Raw genomic sequence first — 20,511 nt, 5'->3', positions numbered from 1 at the left:
GGTCTGGGTAGGAGGTAGGGTGCAAGGAAGGCTGGGAGCAGGCTGTCTGGTCAGCAGAAGGGTGCAGGAGCAGGGTGAGAGTGTGGGGTCTCAGTGTGGGGAGGTGCAGGAGCAAGGGGTGTGTGGGGTCTGTGCATGGGGGGAAGGAAAGGCACTTACTTATTTTCATGCCCCGCATCACTCTCAGCACCATGTCCCAGGCATGTCTTCCCGCTGCTCCCATTGGCAGGTTCTTGCCAATGGGAGCAGCGGGCAAAGCCTCCAGGCAGTGCATCCATGTGCTGCTGTGCCTCTTCTTCCCTGTGAGCCAGATATGGTGGAGAGGCTTGGGGCTTTCTTTCCCTCCCCCCAGCAGGATGTCACACTGCTCGTCCACAGTGCTACTGGAGCTAAGACAATTCACACCAAATATCTGCCCCAAAGCACACTGCAAACGTCAAACAGCTGTATTCTACTGTTCGGCTGTATGGCGAAAGACAGCTAAAAATTGCTTGTAGTTCATTCTCTCTCTCTCTCTCTCACACACACACACACACACACACACACACACACGAGAGAGAGAGAGCACAGCAGCAGTAGCAAAGAGAACTTGAATTGAAATATCAAATCCAGCTGAAATAAAAGCCCCTCTCTCAAGGCATAAAGATGCCTTTGTCAACTCCAGAGAAATGAACCTTCATCTGAGCTCTGAAAACGGATGTTAATCATGTCAGAAATGCTGGCATCTCCAGGCAATCTTGTTGTTGTTGAGAAAGATGAAATGGTTGAAGAGATATTTTCCCCTTAAGCCTGTGCATCAGCATTCACAGACCACAACGGAGTAGTCATGGTAGTACATACATTACAAAACTTGGCCTTTCACTAGGTCTGCACAGAAACATGATGCAATTGTATTTGGTAGATTTGCAGAGAGCAGGAAAGAGGCATGTCATAAAAGTCTTCAAGTCAAATCCTGCAGTCAAGTCTCAGCCAAGACTCCCATGGAAGCGTTGCCGGAATACTGACTGCAAGAACTGGTGCTTTGTGTGAAATACATGTTAGCACAGAGGGCCAGCCCAAGGCACAAGCAGAGCAGAGGCTCTGTGCTGCTCTCTCGGGACAGGGATCAGTTCACCTCGCGACGAAAAGCCAGACTGCCAGGAAGCACAGGGGTCCCTTGGTGATGTCTGGAGATCCCGGGCTAGACCCTACCTAGATCTCTGGCTAGGTGCTCAGGGTCTCAACGCCCCCAGGTGTCAATGGTAACCAAAGGCCTGTTGCTCAGTCATGCAGGAGCATTCAGCATTATTATTGTCACCTTACCTGACCTCACAAAGCAGCAGTCAAAGACCACAGAGCCCCCTTTTTCTAACTTTGTCCCACACATGTCAGTCAAAAGGCTTGACCAAACAGACAGATCTCCCCTGCTCTGCACCCGGGTCCCAGCCCTACTCTCTATTCAGCCAGTACTCCCGAGCTCTCATGAGATTCCCATATTTTCTGCTTCTATTCAGGCTGCAGAGATCATGAGCACAAAGGAAATTCCTCCCAAACCTTCTTTATCCTCACTACTGTGATCCCTCTCTTCCCACGGGTCCCATTTAGCAGCGTTGTTAATGGTAAGATGCTTTCCTTTGCTCTGGCTGCTGCAAGAGGCTTATGAGAACAGATGACCCAGGCATTGCTAGCCAAGAAGGTCAGCGCCCCACACTTCTGGGGGAGATCATATCAGTTTAGAAATAAAGGTCTGATTGCCCCTGCCTTGCAATCTGTACCATTGTTTGCAGTTGGGCAAAGCAGATGTAAGCAGCTACTGCTGGAGTGAGTAGATGCTTTGGATCAACTGCAAGTTTTACTCACTGGGCAAGGAACAAAACAGTGGAGAACCATTCCCCGAGACCTCTGCAGTATCACAAAACCACTTCTCCATCTCTCGTACATGCTCTTATCTCAGATAGGGCATGTGCTGCTTACTCCAAACCTGTACTAAGGTGCACCCTACACAGGCAATGATAGCGCACCAGGGTCATTACAGGAGCTCGCCACTACGGCAGAGAGGTCTGGGCTCACCACTCACCCAAGCACCTTATGTGGATTGGAACCTTGTGCTACGGAATCATTTCATGCACCGAAGTTGGCACTTACACAGTGTGTGCTGGAGATGATGACAGAGCTCGAGATGAAACTGAGGCCGTCATTCATGCTGACCTGAAGTGCTGCTTCCCTGTAAAAGAACAGGACAGCCATCTGCCATGATGAATCACTCATGCAGTATGCCCAGGGCCGTCCTTATTCACATGCAGAATACGCAGCTGCGTAGGGCACTAGACAATTTGGGGCACCGCTCAGTCTTAATGTCCGCCCACCTGCCTCTTCCTCTCCCTTCCTGTGGCTCTGCTTCCTCCAGAGAGGAGCTAGGAAACTCAAAAGTGAGAAAGCTGGCCAGAGCTTTTAGCAAACACTGAACCTGTGAGAGAGCCATTCTAGTGGTAATTAAGCCATTTAACTGGTAGTTACCAATTCCAGGTACTTGCTGTCAGTTTCTGAATGTACTGTGTTAGTCGACATAATTTGCTTTAAATCTATTTCATTAGTGTGTAGCTTAAGATTATAAAACCACAGCTCTAAAAAATTGTTATCCCCGCCTGGCTGCCATCAAGCCTACGGGGCAGGAGTCACTGATGTTATCCTGAAATAGCAAAGAGCACGTCTACATGACAACCCTTTATTTTGAAATATCATCAAGCTGGAGGACTTCTTACTCTAACTCCTGGTAACACTTATTTCACGAGGAGTAAGGGAAGTCGAAGGAAGAGTGTTCTTCCTTCAACCTCCTGCTGTGTAGACAGCGCCAAAAGCCGAATTAAGCTATTTCGACTTCAGCTACACACTTGACGTAGCTGAAGTTGTGTAGTTTAATTTGACTGTAGCTCTGCTGTGTAGACGTACCCTAATTTAGAATCTGCCTGTCGTTGGGGAAAGTTGCAAAAACTTTTCTCTGAGGCTGTGTCTACATTGGCATTCCTACTTTTCAATAAGGGATCTTCTGGAAAAGGGCTTATTTTCCGTAAGATCCCATCTAGACTGGCGCTTTTCTCCGGCAAAACCCCGAGCCAGAAAAAAGCGGCAGCCATGTTCGTGCAAATGCCGCGGGGGATATTTAAATCCCCCGTGGCATTTGCAATTCCGACTGGTCTCATTAGCATCCCTTTTCCGGAAAGGGGTGCCAATGTAGACACAGCCTGATAGTATAACCCATTTCCACCATAACCAGAAGGGCATTTACATCATCAAGAAATAGAGACTCCACAAACTCCATTAGGGACCTTGCGATTGCCAATCCAGTACATGTGAAAGATCTGATAGCAGGGTGATGGGCAGCAGTGCAAACCCTTTAGACAAGAGTTAAAAGTTAGGACTGCACCTGCCTGCCTCATTGTGGTGATGCTACTATGGAGAGGAAATGGGACAGAAAAAGAAAATCACATTTTTAAAAAACTAATTATTGTTGGGCCCAAAGGGTAGTGATCAACGGCTCCATGTCTGGTTAGTGGTCGGTTTCAACCGGGGTGTCCCAAAGATTGGTTCTAGGTTCAGTTTGTTCAACATCTTTATTAATGACCTGAACGAGGGAATGGATTGCACCCTCAGCAAGCTAAGCTAGGGAGAGAGGTAGATATGTTGGAGAGTAGGTTAAGGTGCAGAGTGACTTAGACAAATTGAAGGATTGGGCCAAAAGAAATCTGATGAGGTACAACAAGAACAAGCACAGAGTCCTGCACTTGGGATGAAAGAACCCCAAACATTGTTACAGGCTGGGGACTGGACTGGCTAAGTAGCAGTTCTGCAGAAAAAGACCTGGGGATTACAGTGGATGAAAAGCTGGATATGAGTCAACAGTGTGCCCTTGTAGCTGAGAAGTCTAATGGCATATTAGGTTGCATTAGGAAGAGCATTTCCAAGAGACCTAGGCTGTGTCTACACTGGGCCACTTATTCCGGAAAATCAACCGTTTTTCCGGAATAAGCTGCGAACTGTCTACACTGGCCCTTGAATTTCCGGAAGAGCAACGATGCTCTACTGTACAAAATCAGCCGCTATTCCGGAAAAACTATTCTGCTCCCGCTCGGGCATAAGTCCTTATTCCGGAACACTGTTCCGGAAAAGGGCCAGTGTAGACAGCCCAGTAGTCTTTTCCGGAAAAAAGCCCCGATCGCGAAAATGGCGATCGGGGCTCTTTTCCGGAAAAGCGCGTCTACATTGGCCACAGACGCTTTTCCAGAAAAAGGGCTTTTCCGGAAAAGCAGCCTGCCAATGTAGACGCTCCTTTTCCGGAAAAACTGAAAACGGAATAGTATTCCGTTTTAAGCATTTCCGGAAATTCATGCCAGTGTAGACACAGCTCTAGAGTTGTGATTATTCTCCTTTATTATTCGGCACTGGTGAGGCCACATCTGGAGTATTGCATCCAGATCTGGACCCCCCACTATAGAAAGGATGTGGATGCATTTGGAGAGGGTCCAGCAGAGGGCAACCAAAATGATTAGGGGACTGGAGCACATGGCTTAAAAGGAGAGGCTGAGGGATTTGGGCTTATTTAGTCTATAGAAGAGAACAGTGAGGGGGGATTTCATAGCAGCCTTCAACTACCTGAAGCAGGGTTCCGAAGAGGCTGGAGAGAGGCTGTTCTCAGTGACAGAACGCAGAGCAATGGTCTCACGTTACAGTGAGGGAGGTGTAGGTTGGATATTGGGAAAAACTATTTCACTGGGAGGGTGGTGAAGCACTGGGATGGGTTCCCTAGGGAGGTTATGAAATCTCCATCCCTAGAGGTTTTTAAGTCCCAGCTTGACAAAGCCCTGGCTGGGATGATTTTGTTGGGCAGGGCTCTGGACTTGATTACCTCCTGAGGTCTCTTCTAGCCCTATGATTCTATGATTCTATTTAATCTCTTTTTGGGGTCACAAAAGCATCAGAGGCTCAGTACATCACTGTCTAGATTTACACTTGCAATTTACATTTTACTAGATTTACAGGCAGTAAGTGGGATCAGCCAATTTCAGATGCAGGTGGGTCTCTCTAAGAACTTACATTCCAACTTCTCGTAATACAGGTGCTGGGCAGAGCAAATAGGTATCTTCTACTGCAAAAGGCTTCTCATCTGAAAAAAGAAAGAGAGAAAGTGGTCTGATGTGTGACGAATTTAGTAATGCACCATATACAAGCTAGGATTACCTTAAAGTTTACAATGGCTTAATTCTCTCTAGTTGCATATAAATTCACATATAAATAAGCTTTGAAGGATTAGATTTTATCTGTAAATGTCTGTAACTCTGTTTCATTGTAGAAACACACACTAGCTTATGAAAACATGTTACTACTGATAATAGCTGAAATGTAGCGTTAAACAAAGTAAGGAATATGGTGCTTAAGAACTTATTAGAATTTAATATAAAGATATTTACTTTGTATAGTTTGACATTGGATGTTGACAAGTGAAAATTTGTGTCCTAAAGTTTACCAAGCCTTAATTTTTTGAATACCAGTATCAGACCCTCCCATAGGTGACACCTTCATTTATTTTCCACATCTCTGAAAATTTAAGTAGATGAAAATAGAAAAAAATTGCTTAAAATCCATGGCCTTGTACAACTGTGAAAATGTAAATAAATACAAATGAAAGGAAGATTAAAAAATGATCTCTTTCAAAATGTTAAAAAAATAGAATTCTGCCAAGCCTACATGCAAACACACGGGAGTGTAGGGTGAAAATCAAGAGGTCAGCCTGCGCTGAAGATAGCTGGCTTCTAGAACTGGCTCTCCACTGACTAGGAATGGCCATGTTAAACAAATGCATTTCTCTTTCTGTGCTTCAGTTTACCCATGTGTGAAACAGGGATAATAATACTTACCTGCCTCAGGGCTGTTGTGAGGCTCAGTTAATTAAGGAGAGCCCCAGGCATGAATGTCTATGTGCATTTCATATGGGGCTTTCTCTGCGGTTGTGCGGTGCGGTTACTAGAACTGGGTGAAAATTTCCACAAAAATGTTTTCAGCAAAAAATGCATATTTGGCAAAATTGAAATATTTCACCAATTCATGTCAGTTTCGCTGAAATGTTCATTTTGACAAACAAAAAAATTCAGAAAAAGTTGACATTTTCTATAGAAAATATTTCAATTTTTCTTTGAAAGGAGTTTGAAAGGAGTTGTTCTTTCAAAATTCCCTTCAGCTATATTAAACAAGAAGTCAAATGTGTTAACGCTCAAACTTGAAAGGAAACATTTCACTTTGGATCAGACAAAACTTTTTGTTCAAAACATTTATTTTTTTTACTTTATGGTTTACTGAAAAGTTAGTTATTCTCTAGCTGTAGCACTGCAACCCATCAAGTATTGTAGGCTTCTCTACTGCTCTGTAATTAGAGACGTGCAAGCATCAAAATGTTCAGAGGTGATTGTGTCAATCACTTTGGCTTAGAAAATATCTCCAAAACTAAGCTCAAAGCCCTGAGATGCCAGATGGTTCTTTGGTTTTAGCTTTTCTTGAATTACTCTGCTGGTTCTGCTTCTAATTCCTGATGAAATCAGGATAGCTGGAGTTTGTAAGGGAATTCAGGTTGGGATTTTCAAAAGAGTTTTATGGGAATTAGGTGCCCATGTCTCATTGACATGAATCACTCCTTTAGGATCCTTTGGAAATATGAGCCTAAATTTTCAACTTTTCAACCTTCAGAAAGGTTGATGGTTTGGACGAGGGTTCAGGGAATCTATTTCACCAGAACTGATTTCCTGGCTCCAGAGAAAACATGGTGAGTGTGCATGCCTGCCTTTCTAGGTATTCATAATGTGCTCATCAAAATAACGTCTCTAGTATTACAATTAAAGCCAAGCACGAGAAGTAAGAAGATGTGGCTAATGTGTCTTATGCGACCAATAAGTAATGGTGGCTTTTCAGTTTTGCAAAGTAGCTGTGCAGATGAGTAATTTCAAGTACATAAACAGTTCTACTGAGGTCAATGGAACAGATCACGTTCATAGTGTTACCCGCATGCTTAAGCATATTGCTAGTTTGGGGGCCTCTCTAACTTTGGTTAAATTATATAAATCCCCATGCCTCAGTTTCCCTAGCTATATACTGATAATAATCCTGATCTACTTTACTGGGAGTTTCATTCAAATTAGTAAAATGAACAGAATGATTGAAGAGGGCTCCCAATTCCACTGAGTGCATTTTGGATCGAAGATGGATATTCTGTCATTGTGTAGTTATTGAATGAAGGGAAGGCAAAGCAGTGAGATTCTGTAATCCAAGAGGGTCTCTCTTCATTAATCTTCCATGCGGTTAATTTATTTCCCAGAGCACAAGTAATGCCTACACCTGGGGGTGTGTGAGATTATAAGAAGCTCCTATCAATAATAGTCAGTGCTTTTCAAAAGTCAGTCTCAAAAGAGGTCAGTGTCATTTTCTCCATATTAATGGGGAAACTGAGGCACAGAGCAGATTGAAGATATAGCCAAAGTCATCCAGCAGGGCAGGGAACCGAATGCAGGGCTGCTGAGTACCAATCTAGCGCTTTATCCTCTAGGTCATATAACCTCTCACTATGGGCAACTGGAACTGGTAGGTACAGAACACGCTCCCCTCCCCCCAAAAAAGGAGGGTCCTGAGTAGCAGCAGAGCTCTTTTGAAAACCTAGCCCTCCATTTTCAGGGACTGGTGGGCAAGTTGGAATTCTGTATTAACAATCAATATGGCTGTGTCTACACTGGCAGCTTCTTGAGCAAGAACTCTTTTGCGGAAGAGTTCTTGCGCAAACAGTCTTCCACAAGAGAGCGTTTACCCGGGCCTGTGCTTTTGCGCAAGAGCATCCATGGCAGTGTAGACGCTCTCTTGTGCAAGAAAGCTCTGATGGCCATTTTAACCATAGGGGCTTCTTGTGCAAGAAATTCATGTTGCCTGTTTACACTGGCCTCTTCTGGAAGAGCTCTTGTGCAAGAGGGCTTCTTCCCGAGAGGGCGTGTCAGAGTTCTCGTGCAAGAATCCCTGATTGTCTACAGTACAACATCAGTTTACTTGCGCAAGAACGCGCGGCCAGTGTAGACAGGCGGCATGTTTTTGCGCAAGAGCAGCCGATTCCACAGAAGAACGCACCAATGTAGACACAGTGCATGTGTTATTTCTATGACCAGAGTCCTGGACCAGGAGCCCCGGCCATTACGCTAGGCACTGTACAAACAGAAGCAAAAATTGGTCCCCCCAGAGAACTGCAGTGCCACGTCAGAAAGAGGGACACACTGACGCTGAACAGAGCACTGTGCACTTCCAGGGACAGATTTTCTTCAGCAGCTTCTGACCTCATTTCAACTCCCATTGGTCACTCTGCAGCTGTTCCCCTGCGCAGGCCAGGCCAGCCCACAGCCACAGCATAGCCTTGTGTGAAACCAGGGCCGTCTCCTCAGTGGTTAACTCTGCAGGGCTCGCTTGGAAGGAGGCAGTACAGCACATCTTGCTGCGAGCCCCAGGAGGTTCTGAGGAGGACAGGCAGATACTGATCACAGAGCTTTTATGGCCCTGCAGCTAGCAACATGAAACCTTCCAGGGGCTGGAAGCAAATAGCAGAAGAGAATTCTCTCCCTGATATTTCTGTGGCAGCTTTTCTTATTGCAAAGAAACATAAGTCTCGATCCATGATACCCTCCCAGTACATACATGTACCTCCCAGAACTTCATGTGTTTTCCTGCTATGGCAGCAGTTTGAGAGAGGATTTTCCAAAGCCAACTGGGAAATATTTCTTTTTATGCCAATGGAAAATTTCAACACTAATGGGGAAAAGGGCTCATTTTCATGAATGGTTTTGTTCAGAAGTTTTCATGGCTTCATTAAGATTATACCATTGTAAATCAAGAGTATCTTTAGTGAGGTTAATGCCTGACAGCAGAATCAGGTGATCCACTTTTTTCTTCTAAAAGAGCGAGCAAAAAGGCAAAGAACGTATGGGCTCAGTATTTAAAACTCCAAACGCTCTTTTGTTTTGCAAGGCCTTTCACAGAGAATATTTCACGAGCATTTTGTTTCTCTTCTCCTCTCCTCTTCCCTTCTCCCAAAATTAAATTTACTCTTTTTCCAGTCCCCCGGCCTACTCTAGTTTAGAGCTGGCAGGTTTAGCTATGGGGAGAGATTGTTTTGATTGGAGAATGTTTTTGTTTCACCACAGGAATGAGTAATTTTAACCCCTCCCCCTCCAACAAAAGAAGTTCCATTTGGTTTGCATAACTCCAGCCATCTGACTCCTTCCTGGAAAACTGCATTGGGAAACAAAACAAAAACGCCTTTCATCTGCCATTCAGTTTGTCTGTGCAGGGTACATTGGAAATGCTGCTGCTTCTGTTTCAGGCTTCACAAAACTCGGCTGTATTGCTCTGAAGCAAGAGATGGGTTAGCACTTTGTGGCTCAGATCTGTCTCAGTACACAACATGCAAGGAAGCACTGTTGGTGATAGAGTAGTCAGGTAAGCCAGGGCATTGGATGGGAGACACAAGACTTGACTTTTGTGTCAGGCTCTGCCACTGACCAGCTATGGTACCTCAGGAAAGTCACTTCACCTCCTAGCCTCCATTTCACGGATGTAGAACAGATCAGAAGCTCTTTACAATCAGGTCTCTTTTATTACAGCACTGCCTACAGGCCCCATTGTGCTAGATGTGTTATCCACATATAACAATAGAAATGACCAGCCTGTAAGACTTTACAAATATTAGTTTGGGGGGGATTCTGCAATTGTTGCATTTGGAGCCATAGGACTGAACAGTAAAGCCGGAATCCGTGTCCTTGTTGATAGTCTCAGTAGAGAAGACACAGAGCAATGGGGGTGCGGACACCAACTGACCATTGAACGGAGGGGTACATTTCCATGGCAGTGTGTTCATGGGAAACAAGTCTTGCTGGGAAGTCTTCCCATGAAAACAAGTCTTCATGGGAAACAAGCCATGAAAACCTGTTCGGTGCCTAGAGACCAGCGTGTAGTAAGGAACCTGCCAACAGCGCAAAGCTTTGTACAATCCACTCACTGACTTTGAATTCACACTTCTCTGACTCAAACAGTATTTTCAACCTGTAGAACCAATGAGCCTCATCGTTCCCTTCTGCTCCTCCCCTTGGTGAGCATCGGCCAATTGCTTCCATTGACCCAACCTTCTCTGCAAGCTGTAAACGTAGGTGAAAACCCCCCCCCCCACCCAACCCTGGATTTCAAAGCAAGCTCAAAATGGATGTTTTGAGGAGCAAAATGACCCACACAGAGCCATCAGAAGAAGGAAGTACTACGTTCATACAACCAGGAAGTGCAGAAGCAGGCCAGCTTTGGGCTAGAAGCTTACTCTGTAGAGATCATTGGAGGACAGACCAATGATCTGGCAAACTAGCCAGTGATTGTTACTGCTTATTGCTTGCATTGAAGACCTGGTTATGGAGCGAGACTCCATTGTACTAGGCGCTGTACAAACATGGAACAGACCCGCTACCGCGAGGAGGGCACACTCTCTAATGGAGTAGGACTGCCTCTGTTGCTGAGTGACACATAATTCAAAGGGGCCTGAAAGCTCAGCGCTTTCTGAAAATAGTCCTGCATTTTGCTTCAGCTACACCAGACTAACACGGCTACATTTCTATCACTATTCTGAAAATCAGATCTCTTTGCCAGATCTCAACTCCCAAATGACTAACCATGTCCTTTTCTCTTGGCCGAAGTGCGTGATTCTTCATTTATTTCATTTGCCTAAAGTGCATCTTTGAGCCTCATCAGGTCTTGGTGTGACCCATTGTTTCCTTGTTTGATAACTGGGCTATTTGGGGGCAGGAATTTCTCTATTGCCATGGTGTCCAACACACTATCACTAGCCACATGTTGAGTGTGGCTGGTTCACTATGTGAGTGTTGAGTGTGGCTTGGAACTGGGTGGTTGTGTTGTCTAGCGCCTGGTACCATCGGGTTGGGGCTCCACAACACAGATCCAATAACAGTCCCTGAAGCAAGCGGCTTTCCCAGGAAAATCTGCTCTGTGCTGCATCCTAGATGCTTCATCAGGAAGCATTTCAGACTAGCCTATCTTGAGCCTTTTAGCCCTTTGACACCAGGCAGAGAGGTTTGGGTTTGGTTTGGTTTTTTTGATTTATTTTGTTTTGTTTTGTTTTAAAGGAGGTCAAGAAAATACCTTGGAAATCTTCACACCATACAGTGATCTTTGTTTGTCCTGGCTGATTTTTTTCTCCCACTCTAGTGCTTATGGTAGCCCTCCAAGAAAAGATCCTTTTTGGACTGGAAACCTGTTTGCGGGGAGGTAGGAATGCAGAAAGAGAGACACTGCTGTGTTCTCAGGGCTAGAGACATTGCCTATTAAAAGACCCTGTAAAGAAGAAATGAATATTTTGCTAATGCTGTAATGAAAACCATGCCGAAATCATGCTATAATTTCCCTGTGTTGCACAGGGAGCCGTGCGCTCCGAAAGCCAAAGCCATTGAAAGGTGATTTAGGGGATGTGTGGAGGGGAACCGAGCAGAGAGCTGTGATGTCACATTCAGAATGATTTGTAGCCAGTGTGAAAGGATCTGGATGGAATCTGTTTTCTCTGACGGGTTCATCTGTGCTGGGGATTTTATTTTAAATGGCAACACATGCTTTCCAAAGGCTGCTAATGGAACTTGGCATTGTATTACCACTGGGCTAATTTACTTTCACTAATAGCTGATAGCTCAGGAGGGCAGCCCATGCTCTATAAAAGAGTGTCATTCCTTAGAAGAAATCTTTAAGGCAGGGGTCTCCAGCCTTTTTAACCACAAGATCACTTACTCAATTTAAGTGCAATGTAAGATCTACCCCCAACCCAAATACTTTTGCCTGGCTTCCTTCCCCCCTTCTCTGGGGTCCTGCCCCTGCTCCACCCCTTCTCTGAGGCCTCACCCTGCTCGCTCTGTTGCCCTTCCTCCCCGCATCTCATTCACTTTCACCAGGCTGAGGTAGGGGTGCAGGCTCTAGTCTTGGGCATGTGGCAAATGCCCTATATTCTAGGACAGTGTTTCTCAACCTTTTTTTGTACAATACCCCTTTTTCAAAAAAATATCTATAAGTACCCTCAGTACCTAGTTTTCACACAATTTTTTTTTTACTGTTCCAGGGTTAGTAGAGCTGGGTGAAAATTTCCACAAAAATGTTTTCAGCAGAGGAACAACACCCTGACATCAGCGCCTCCTCTTCTCCCTCCTACACCCTACACAGCAAGCAGGAGACTTCCAAGGGGCAGCTCCAAAGCAGAGGGCAGGAACAACATGACAGTAGGGGAAGGGGCAAGTGAAGTGCCAGCACTTGAGAACTTCTTGACCAAACCAGTCAAGATCCCCTGTCAGAGGCTCCAAGATCTACCGGTAGAGCCCGATCACTGGCGGGTGAGCACTGCTTTAAGGCATATCCACGTCCAGAACTCCAAAACATCACATTTCACCCCAGCCCTGGAGATTGGTACCTGGGCACCTCCATATCTCCGGCTTCACATTAGTATTATGAATATAGACACTGAGCATAGTGTGGGATGGTCCCTGCCTTCCCAAGCTTACACAAACTAAACACACAGAGGAACGAACTGACTTGCCCAAAGTCACACAGCAGACCAGTGGCCAAGCCTAGGTCTCCTGGGTTTCTGTCCAGTAGGCTCACTGCCTCCCACAGCACGGGGAATGCCAATCAGTGGAATCAAACCGGGGATCTCTGGAGCTTAGTGCAGGGGCCTCTACTGCATGAGTGTAAAGCCCGCAGGCTCGCAGCTGAGGCTGTAGAGCAAACTCGCTGTTCTCTCTGTAAGTGATCTTGGTGCCACTACATGGGACAGTGACGTACACCCGGCAGGCGTGGGAGTTCCATTCTTACCCTGGACGAGGAAACGCAGCCTGAGCTTCAGAGACATCCCAGCTGAAAGCCTGGACAAGCCCCACTTGTAATGCCGACAAGCAGAATCAAACTAGGCCCTCTGGAGCTTAGTACAGGAGCCTCAACCAGAGGCCTGGGCAAAATTCAACCAGCGGCCCAGATCCAGCCTGCCAAGCCACCTGATCCAGCTTGTGCCCATGGTGAGAAGCCTCAGGCAAACTCCCTGCCTGCCCCCTCCCCCCTGAGAAAAGCAGCTGCTGGGCCGTTTGTGTTCCACACCTGGGGGAGGGGAGGGAGGAGGAGCTTCATGCACTGTACCCTGCCTCTGGCACTATCCCATTGGCTGGTTTCTGACCAATGGGAGCTGCTTGTTTGAAGAACAGGCAGCAAGTGAAGCACCACTCCCCCGGGAGGCTGTCACACTGAGGGAGATTCCCCCCGGGACCATACAGGGCCAAGCATGGGCACAACCACTGAGTCCGAGACATAATCCCAATAACATGTACATTGAAATCTATTAGTTCCATGGCTTGAATGACTTCAGAGAGTCTTGGCCATCTTGTTCTGCGTCTCATTTCAGCTGATCTAAGGTTTTAGGAACTGCCGGCTTCATCTTCTCTCTGAAATAAACCTCTTGCCTGATATCATCAGATGCTGAGAGGTTTCAAACAAACACAACAGCTGAGCTATCTGGCCCCCATATGGTTCCTATTAATCCCTAGCCGAGCTAACGCATATTTTAAACCTTGCAGCCACATGTCACAAGAAACATCAAGGCTGGGTCTGAAGTGCTGTATTGAAAATAACAAGAAGCCAAATTCTCCCTGGGTACAAGTCAGCATTGGCTGAAGCTACAGCATCTGGCCCAAGATTCAATATCTCTGCTGGATTCCAGTGCCAAGCATGGATGGCGCAGGAGGCCTTAGCTTTTCTCCTTGGCTTGGCAGTGGGGCGTGTGACCTTTCACTTGTAGAGAACCAATTCACATCTCGGCAGAGGCTGTGGGAAATTAGCTCATGGCTCCCGTTCCGAGTGTCTGCCTCAAAATAATCAGCTGCCTGGGAGAGACAGAACTGCACCTTTTGCCCTGCTCCCTGCAGATCAGAGTTGGTGCTTTTAAGAGGAATAAGGGACCTTTTGGAACAGGCTTTATTTTCCGAAAGATCCCCGTCTAGACTGGCGCTTTTCTCCAGCAAAGCCCCGAGCCAGTAAAAAGCGGCAGCCATGTTTATACAAATGAAGCGGGGGAGATTTAAATCCCCGCTTCATTTGCAATTCTGACTTGTCTCATCTGCATCCCTTTCCGGAAAAGGGGTGCAGTGTAGGCACAGCCCTAGTCTCTCCGTGCCTCAATTCCCCATCAGCGTGACAGAGCTAATGGCACTGCTCTGCCTTGCAGGGGTGTTGTGAGGACAAATGCCACCCCAGGGTCCCTGGATGGGCTCCTACCACAGGGTCTCTTTACCATAATAGCAACCATACAAGCATGGCTCACAGAGAGCCAATTTGGTAAACAGATGGGAAATCTAGGAAAAGAAAAAGGGTTTCAGACCAGCCTAAACACTCACTTCTCAAGGGATGCTAGAGTAACAGAGTGGAAGTCAAACACTCATGTGCTTTTTTTTTGGTTTTGCCATTGGCTCATTTGGGGCAAGTCCCTACTCCCCCTATAACTCCGGATCCCCATCTCTGAACTGGGGGATTAAAACTTACCTGCCTCCAGGAGGAGTTCTGATTGTGTTCGGTGAAATGAGCCAAGGATTATCTATATCTGAAAAAATCTACACTCCAAACTCCAAACCCACATCGAGAGAAGGATCATATTTCCAGTTGCCCTGCACTACAGATTCAAGGTTCTCACGCTGTGTTCCCATTCTCGAAGCAGAGGCTTGTATCGAAACGTACAAACTCAGCACAAAATCCAGAGGGGCAAGAACGCTCAGTCCACCTATTATTGCTCCTGTAATTTCCATTGGAGAAATTATTCTTCACATTTTGCTGTGTAGTGTTGGGGGTCAAGTGTAACCCACACACCTTCTGGGTTCCATGCACTGTCCCATCTAGTGGCACTGTGATCACTTATAGAGGGAATGGGAAGTCTGCTCTACAGCCTTAGTTGAGAGCCAGTGGGCTTTTTGCAGTAGAGGCTTGTGCACTAAGCTCGAGAGATCCCAGGTTCAAGTTCCACCTCCCAAACAGCTGCAGTTCACGACAGATTACATGATTTTCTTTTTTTACACTGCAGAGTGGTTTGGGGAGCCTCAGAGGACAGGTGCCGCTAGCTTGTGTAAGGTAGTCTTATCCAAATGACTCAGACATTAACATGCTGCTGCTTTCATTTTATCTCTGTTATTTATAGCATATTCCATACTGTCGTTTTAGCTTCCAAGATAGAAGCTAGGCACTAACTCATTGCCATGCAAGTCTGCTGTCACGGTAGCTGCTCTCCTGGCTCACTGAAATACTGCGAGGTTGGCCAAGGCATGGGGGAGGGGAGGTCAGATTACCCATGTCTTACTCTCAACTCTTCCCCGGTATTGGGGACATCCCTGATGGATGGATTCAGACACAAAGGGCTTCTTCTTTGTGGTGACCGAGACAGACAAAGGGAGGGGCTCATATGCATGCATTGTCTGCTTTGTAGGTTTGATTCTGGGTTGCATTAACAGGAGTGTTGTGAGCAAGACACGAAGAGTCATTCTTCTGCTCTACTCTGCACTGATTAGGCCTCGGAGTATTGTGTGGAGAGAGTCCAGAGAAGAGCAAAAAAAAAGTATCTTTTTCCGATACTTTTGTCAGAAGAGGCTTTTCCAAAATTTGGCCCATCTAGACTGGGCCAAATTTCAGAAAAAAACCCTCTTTCGAAAGCCCCCTTCTTCCTTGTAGAACAAGGAATACAGGGGCTCCCAAAAGAGTGTTTGCTCTGCCCTGCAGTCTAGCCGTACCCTGAGTGGGGACATGATAGCAGCTTTCAAGTACCTAAAAGGGTGTTCAAGTACCTAGAAGGAGAGAAGATAGGCCAAGAAGCAATGGGTTTAAACTGAAGCAAGGGAGGTTTAGGTAAGGAAAAACTTCTTGTCAGTGGTTAAGCACTGGAATAAGTTGCCTAGGGAGGCAGTGGAATCTCCGTCTCTGGAGATATTTAAGAGCAGGTTGGACAGACATCTATCAGGGATGGTCTAGCTGGTGCTTGGTCCTGCCATGAGAGCAGGGGATGGGACTTGATGACCTCTCAAAGTCCCTCCCAGTTCTAGTGTTCTGTGATTCAAAGTGATGTTCCCTCCCTGTTGACCAGCACCACCATACCCTTTCTGACTGCTCATCCCCTCCCTTAAGCAACCACCAGTAAGGCTTGCAAAGAGAAGACCAGATATAAATCAGACCTTTTCCTGAGAACTACAACTGTCTCTGGGTTTCTCAGCAAAGTCCTTCTAGTAAACATTGCTTCCAATCAGTGCTGTAGCTCTTCTAGCACATGCCATGGTTTACAATAAAACAACTGCTTTGTAAGAAAATTGCTGTGCTTGTTTCATATGATTCTGCAGGACCACAAATGGCATTACGGTATAATTTAAAAGCCAGTCCAGTCCTTGATTCCCCCTAAACACACACACACACACACACACACACAAATCCTCCCCTCATGGTCCCAAAATTAGAATGCCATGTTCACGTCACACACACACACACACACACACACACACACACACAAATCCTCCCCTCATGGTCCCAAAATTAGAATGCCATGTTCACGTCACACACACACACACACACACACACACACACACACACACACACACACACACACACACAAATCCTCCCCTCATGGTCCCAAAATTAGAATGCCATGTTCACGTGACTCAAATAGCTCGGAGGACCTAAGCCTCCCAAAAGGTCTTAGGCCTGAAGGATGCTCAGGAAGGAGGTTTTGGAATGGAGGAGAGAGTCAAAAATTTCCCATCAATGTTTTTTACACAGTGGAGATTTTCACACACAGACATTTCAGTTTTAGTAGAAAATGTTCATTGAAAGCGAAAACCAGAAAATAAACACTGTTCACTTTCCAGCAACCGAAATCTGATTTGGGGGCTTTACACTGACTTTTTGATAAGTAAAAACCCATACAAGGCTATGTCTAGACTGCAGGCTTCTTTCGAAAGAGCATCTTTCGAAAGATCGCGTCTAGACTGCAGGCGGATCTTTCGAAAGAAAAATCCGCTTTTTCGAAAGAGAGCACCCAGCGAGTCTGGATGCTCTCTTTCGAAGACAGCCTCTTTACATTGAAGAACGCCTTCCTTCGAAAGAGGAGCTTTCGAAGGAAGGCGTTCTTCCTCGTGAAACGAGGTTTACCGCCATCGAAAGAAAAGCCGTGTTCTTTCGAAATAATTTCGAAAGAACGCGGCTTGAGTCTGGACGCAGGGGAAGTTTTTTCGGGAAAAGGCTACTTTTCCCGAAAAAACCCCTGAGTCTGGACATGGCCCAAGATCCTACGCAAGTTTTCAACACAAAATGAAAACAAAGATTCCTTTCCTTTTAAGTTTAAATAAGAAAACAAAGCAACCTCCCTCCCAGCCCTATAGCAGAGCTATGTGAGACTTAGCCACAGAGAGGAGCCAAACTAAACCCTTGATCTTAACTCCCCTGAGCTTTGGAGAACTTCAGCTCCGAGCTGGAAACCTTGTGGCTCAGCCCCATCAGTGAAGTAGAAGCCAGACAAGATTCCTTAGGAAAGCCGGAGTCTGGGGGTGTGTCTAGACTACACCTCTCTATTGACAGAGAGATGTAGATTAGGCATGTGCGGGATTTAAATATCCCGCATTTCATTAGCATAAACATGGCTGCCGCTTTTTTCTAAACAGAGCTGTTTCGGAAGAAAAACAGCAGTCTAGACACAGATCTGTTGAAAAATAAACCCTTTTTCGAAAGATCCTGTAAGCCTCATTTTATGAGGGATAAGGGATCTTTCCAAAAAGGCTTTATTTTTCAATAGATCCACGTCTAGACTGCCGTTGGGAAAAAGCTCCATTTCGAAAAAAAGCGACGGCCATGTTGATGCTAATGAAGTGCGAGATATTTAAATACCTGCTTCATTAGCAATTTCAACGTGCCTAATCTACATCTCTCTTTCCACAGAGAGGTATAGTCTAGACACACCCTGGGAGCCGGCTCTTCCTTTTGCAACCCCCTGTCTGCAGCTGCAGATCCTATCACTGGCCTGTTGGTGCAGCTGAGGCTGTGATTTGTGCGCTGACCAGCCAGCTCTTCAAGGAGCTCCACCCACCTTGTCCCTAGGATGCTTTTGCCTGCCTCTCCTTCCCCACCTCACAGCTCCACCTTCCCCATGGACAGTGCTCACCTCAGCCCTGCGCCTTCCCTTCGGACTCCCTCAGAGAAAAGAAATCCAGGCTGGAAAGGGTTAACCTATGACCAACCCAATACTCTGCTGACAGCCAAGCGACAGAAGACTGGAACAGGAACTCTGCCTTCTAGGAGTTACACTCCCTACGCCTCAGACACACAACCAGGCCTGTCCTGACCGCTTAGCCTCATTCTGTGTAAGGCAGACAGCCAGGCCACTGCCCTGACACTTTCACTGGCAAATTACGCAAGGGAGAAATGGGGCCTTCAAATGCTGCACGTGCTCCGATGAGTTCTGCGCTCAGCACTTGGTGTTGATTTCCTTTGCATCGGCCAGTTAGCAGCATGCAGCACCATCGCTGACACTCGGGCTGTTACAAGGAGCAGGAAACCTCAGCTGCCAGACAAACTGTCCAGTTTGATGGAAGCATGAGCAAGGCCAGCGCTCGGCCATTGGACTTTGAGGTAAGGTTGTTTTTTTCAACTCGTATTCTTTGAAGGGTGAAGCTCTGTTCCCAACCAATCAGCTTTTGTGTTGGTTCCACGTTATGCAAGATAATTTCTCCCCTCCCTTATGATGTCAGAGACGAGCCACATCCTAACTGGCTGCCAGGAATATCAGACAGAAAATACACACATCCCATGGCTCCATAGCTCCTTTCACCCAAGTGAAGCCCTAACACCCTCTTCTATGAATGTAAAGTAAGAGCCACACCTCCGAGGCCAAGCTAGTTAGACTGGCATACGGCAGGTCTAAAACTGTAAACTCTTTGGGTCTGGGATTCAGTTTTGTCTGTGTTTGTACAGCGCCTTGCACAATGGGGTCCTGACCCACCACAGGGCAGCTGGGCAACAGAAATGATAAAATCAAGAGGAGAAACAAATCCACTCTATGCTCACACTTCCCACAACATCTCTGCATGCACTTAGGACCCCTCATATGGAAGCAAGGAAGGTTCAGCTTGGACATCAGGTGACACTTCCTGTCAGGGTGGTGAAGCAGTGGAGTAAGTTGCCTACGGAGGCTGTGGAATCTCCATCTCTGGAGACGTTTAAGGGCCGGTTAGACAGACCCCTGTGAGGGATGATCTAGGTCAGTGTTTCTCACAGTGGTCGGCGAAACCAGCTGTTAACTGGCTGTGCCGGTTTGTTTACTTACCAGCACTGCAGCTACAGAGCCTCGTGGCTCCAATCGGCTCCAGTACACTGTTTGCAGCCAAGGGGAGCCATGGGAAGCTCTACACCTGCAGTGTGGTGCCCCCACAACTCCTCAGAGCTGCATGGAGTGTGCGGTGCGGTGCTCCAGCGGCAACGGAAAGGGCCAGGGGCTCCGACCACTGCTACTGAGGCTACAGCAGCGGCTGGAATCCCTGGGCCCCTTTGAATCACTGGGCTTCGGGGCAACTGTCCCCTTGCCCACCCATCAGCAGGCCTGGGGATGGGTCAGGGTCCTAGTTCCATTCCCCTGAGTGAGGTCTGGGGTCAGGAGGACGGACGAGTCTCTCCGATGTTGCTCCTTGGCATAATCTGTTGAACCCTTAAACCAACAGAAAATGCAGTTTTGTCTTTTGCCCATAATGGATGTAGCCGCACGGAAAGGAGAGCGGAGCTAGTCAGTGCATCTGCAGCCATTTTATGCAGTTCTTCACTGTTAGCTATAAATCCACTCACGGCCAGCTCTGTTCCACCCTGCGAGATGCAGCGAAGGCTGCCGTGGTTGCCAGGAAAACTAAGATGTGTTTTTATTGGGATACAGCATTCTGCATTCAGACTGCCTGGCCGCCCCACTGGGCTCCTCTCTCATTTGTGTGCAGCTCTCTGAGCACTAATACCTCAGGAAGCCATGCCCAGGGAGTGGCTTTCCTCCAGCTCATTGCGAGACAGGCACCAGTTCTTTGCTGCAGCACCCCTACATTCAAGCGCTCTCCCTCTCAGGGTTACAACGCCCAATGCAGGGTGGGGAACCTGCTGCCTATGGGCCAAGTTAGATGCTGAGCAGTTTGTTTACCTGAGCACCTGTAGGCCCAGGCTCTCGCAGCTCCCAGTGGCTGTGGCTCACTGTACGCGGCCAATGGGAGACATGGGTCATGGTGGCCCGACCTGCTCCACTTTCCACAGCTCCCCTTGGCCAGGAACGGTGAACTGTGGCTGTGGCCATTGGGAGCCGTAGGACTCAGTTCCTGTGGATGCTCAGGTAAACAAGAAGCACCTAACCCTGATGAACTGTGTGCGGCTGGTGCACCGGAGGTTCCC

The 20,511-nt window shown here is 46.9% G+C and overlaps 1 protein-coding gene across 1 annotated transcript in view; it reads right to left on the bottom strand.

Annotated features, from left to right (window-relative positions):
• ANTXR1 (ANTXR cell adhesion molecule 1) overlaps positions 1-20,511 on the bottom strand; it is a 216,801-nt gene that overhangs the window by 140,705 nt on the left and 55,585 nt on the right. The window contains exons 11-12 of the mRNA XM_006119107.4: positions 5,071-5,140; positions 2,125-2,203 (exon numbers count right to left, since the gene is read on the bottom strand). Coding sequence (XP_006119169.2) covers positions 2,125-2,203; positions 5,071-5,140 — 149 coding nt within the window. The remainder of the gene's footprint in view (positions 1-2,124; positions 2,204-5,070; positions 5,141-20,511) is intronic.

The sequence above is a fragment of the Pelodiscus sinensis genome, chromosome 28 (assembly GCF_049634645.1).
Source record: "Pelodiscus sinensis isolate JC-2024 chromosome 28, ASM4963464v1, whole genome shotgun sequence".
In the NCBI taxonomy this organism is placed as follows: domain Eukaryota; kingdom Metazoa; phylum Chordata; order Testudines; family Trionychidae; genus Pelodiscus; species Pelodiscus sinensis.
This window is presented reverse-complemented; position numbering and strand designations above follow the sequence as displayed.